Source organism: Lathyrus oleraceus, chromosome 3, assembly GCF_024323335.1.
Source record: "Lathyrus oleraceus cultivar Zhongwan6 chromosome 3, CAAS_Psat_ZW6_1.0, whole genome shotgun sequence".
Lineage (NCBI taxonomy): Eukaryota > Viridiplantae > Streptophyta > Magnoliopsida > Fabales > Fabaceae > Lathyrus > Lathyrus oleraceus.
Genome location: NC_066581.1, coordinates 45314411 through 45316679, shown reverse-complemented (window position 1 = coordinate 45316679; position 2269 = coordinate 45314411). Strand labels below are relative to the sequence as shown.

At 36.1% G+C, this 2269-nt stretch overlaps 1 protein-coding gene across 1 annotated transcript; it reads left to right on the top strand.

The window, feature by feature from the left end:
• The first annotated feature begins 580 nt into the window (after nt 1-580).
• On the top strand, nt 581-2269 carry LOC127132410 (uncharacterized). The gene is made up of 3 exons (XM_051061360.1): nt 581-1235; nt 1328-1572; nt 1851-2269. Exons 1-3 carry the CDS (start codon nt 768-770, stop codon nt 2095-2097), a joined length of 960 nt encoding a protein of 319 aa, XP_050917317.1. The 5' UTR covers nt 581-767; the 3' UTR covers nt 2098-2269.

The following is a 2269-nucleotide window of genomic DNA, read 5'->3' as shown; positions in this document are numbered from 1 at the left end:
TTAATCTAAGATTTATTTTCACAATATTAGATAAATCGTTATACAACTCATGGCTGAGTTATCTCCATCCCTAGAGTTTGAATTTCTCTTATGATTTGATGACCTTACCCTCTAATCGTATCACAGTGAGTTAGTCGATATGACTCTAGATCGAATTCACCCATCCATGCTGGAACACGCTATGAATGCTCAACATGTATTAAGTACACAAGTCAGATAAATGAGTCGGGTCTTGCTGACTCAAGGCGAGTTTTGAGCATTATGTATATATTAGTATAAATAATATTACTTTTATTATTGAAATCAATTAATTTTATTATTTTTTAAAGAAGATTGAAAGAGACACGACTCTGAAAAAGATACTTATATAATACAAGAAAACATCAATAATTAATAAAATTAGTTTAGTAAAATTAATATGTTGTTGTTTATAATTTTATTATTTTCCTTAATTAAAAAACTTAAGTTTTAAAATAGAAAATCAAACTAAAGAGGAAAATGACAAACTTATTAAAATAGAGGAAAGCTATGTTTAACAAAAACCAAAATATAGTTAGCTGGCCAAACTGATACACGAGATTTGGCGCCGACAAAAAATAATAAATGTCTTATAGTGGAATACTGCATTGGTTTTTGGTATCACTTCTTCTAGTAACATTATCATTATCCATTATTAAAGTATCATCGCCAGCTTTGAATTATTGAAACATCCAATTCAAAACGTGCTTCCAAACCTTCTTCACATTTTCTCTCAGAAAAAATCGATCATGGAAGGAATAGAACACAGAACAGTTGAAGTAAATGGCATCAAAATGCATGTCGCAGAGAAAGGCAAACAAGGACCGGTTGTCTTGTTCCTTCACGGCTTCCCTGAACTCTGGTACTCGTGGCGCCACCAGATTGCGGCTCTTGGTTCCCTCGGTTACCGTGCCGTGGCTCCCGATCTACGTGGCTACGGCGACACGGATGCTTCAACCTCAGTAAGCAGTTACACATGTTTTCATATAGTAGGTGACATCGTTGCTCTCATCGACTTACTCGGCGTTGACCAAGTGTTCCTTGTGGCTCATGATTGGGGTGCTATCATCGGGTGGTATTTATGCATGTTTCGCCCTGAAAGAATCAAAGCCTATGTGTGTCTCAGCGTTCCCTTACTTCGTAGAAACCCCAAAGTCAGAACCGTTGATGGCATGCATGCTGCTTATGGAGATGATTATTATATCTCCAGATTTCAGGTCCTTTCCATTTCTTTGTTTACATAAAATGAAGTGAGAAATTGGTTAATGATAGATCTATATGTCATAATTGTTTTTGATCCATATCACAGGAACCTGGCAAAATGGAAGCTCAGATGGCTGAAGTTGGCACTGCATATGTGATGAAAAATATCCTCACAACTCGCCAAACTGGTCCTCCAATATTTCCAAAGGGAGAATATGGAACCGGATTCAACCCGGATACCCCTGATACTTTGCCTTCTTGGCTCACAGAAGATGATCTTGCATATTATGTCTCCAAATTTGAAAAAACTGGCTTCACTGGAGGATTGAACTACTACAGGAACTTTAACTTGTAATGTTTTGATTCTCTGTCTTGCTTCATGTTGTTTTTCACTAATCTATATTGACAATTCTTTCTTAAAAATATTGGATCTGTGTAGCAATGACATTTTATATTGGAGACGTGTTCGCGGTGTGAGAGGAATGATATGCGACACTTAAACCCATGTTACATTCAATTATTGTTGATGTTTATGTGCCAATAGTGTATTGTTGTGTTTGATGTTTGTATTAATAGTTCATAGGTAGTGATCACAATTCTAATGAGACAAACTATGACTTCCATTACAGAAATTGGGAGCTGACGGCACCATGGAATGGAGTGAAAATCAAGGTGCCGGTAAAATTCATTACCGGTGAATTAGACTCAGTATACACTTCACTAAACTTGAAAGAGTATATACATGGTGGAGGTTTCAAGGAAGATGTGCCCAATTTAGAGGAAGTGATTGTGCAGAAAGGGGTGGCTCACTTCAATAATCAGGAAGCAGCAGAGGAAATTAGCAATCATATTTACGAATTCATCAAGAAGTTTTGAGCTGATCTGCCAATAAAATAATCATGCGGATGAATGTAATGTTACGGTTGTAGTTGAATTATTCAGTTGAATTAATGTTATGTTATTATTAGTTGCATGTGTTGTATTTTTGCAATAATTGGTCACTTGTACTCCTTTGTTGAATACAATGACATTCTCTGCTTTGATTCAA

Bases quoted from the DNA above. Each gene is read 5' to 3' on its own strand.
- LOC127132410 (XM_051061360.1), top strand. From the start codon at position 768: ATGGAAGGAATAGAACACAGAACAGTTGAAGTAAATGGCATCAAAATG. The intron at 1,236-1,327 runs GTCCTTTCCATT...TCCATATCACAG, and splicing joins ATTATATCTCCAGATTTCAG to GAACCTGGCAAAATGGAAGC. The intron at 1,573-1,850 runs GTAATGTTTTGA...CTTCCATTACAG, and splicing joins TACTACAGGAACTTTAACTT to AAATTGGGAGCTGACGGCAC.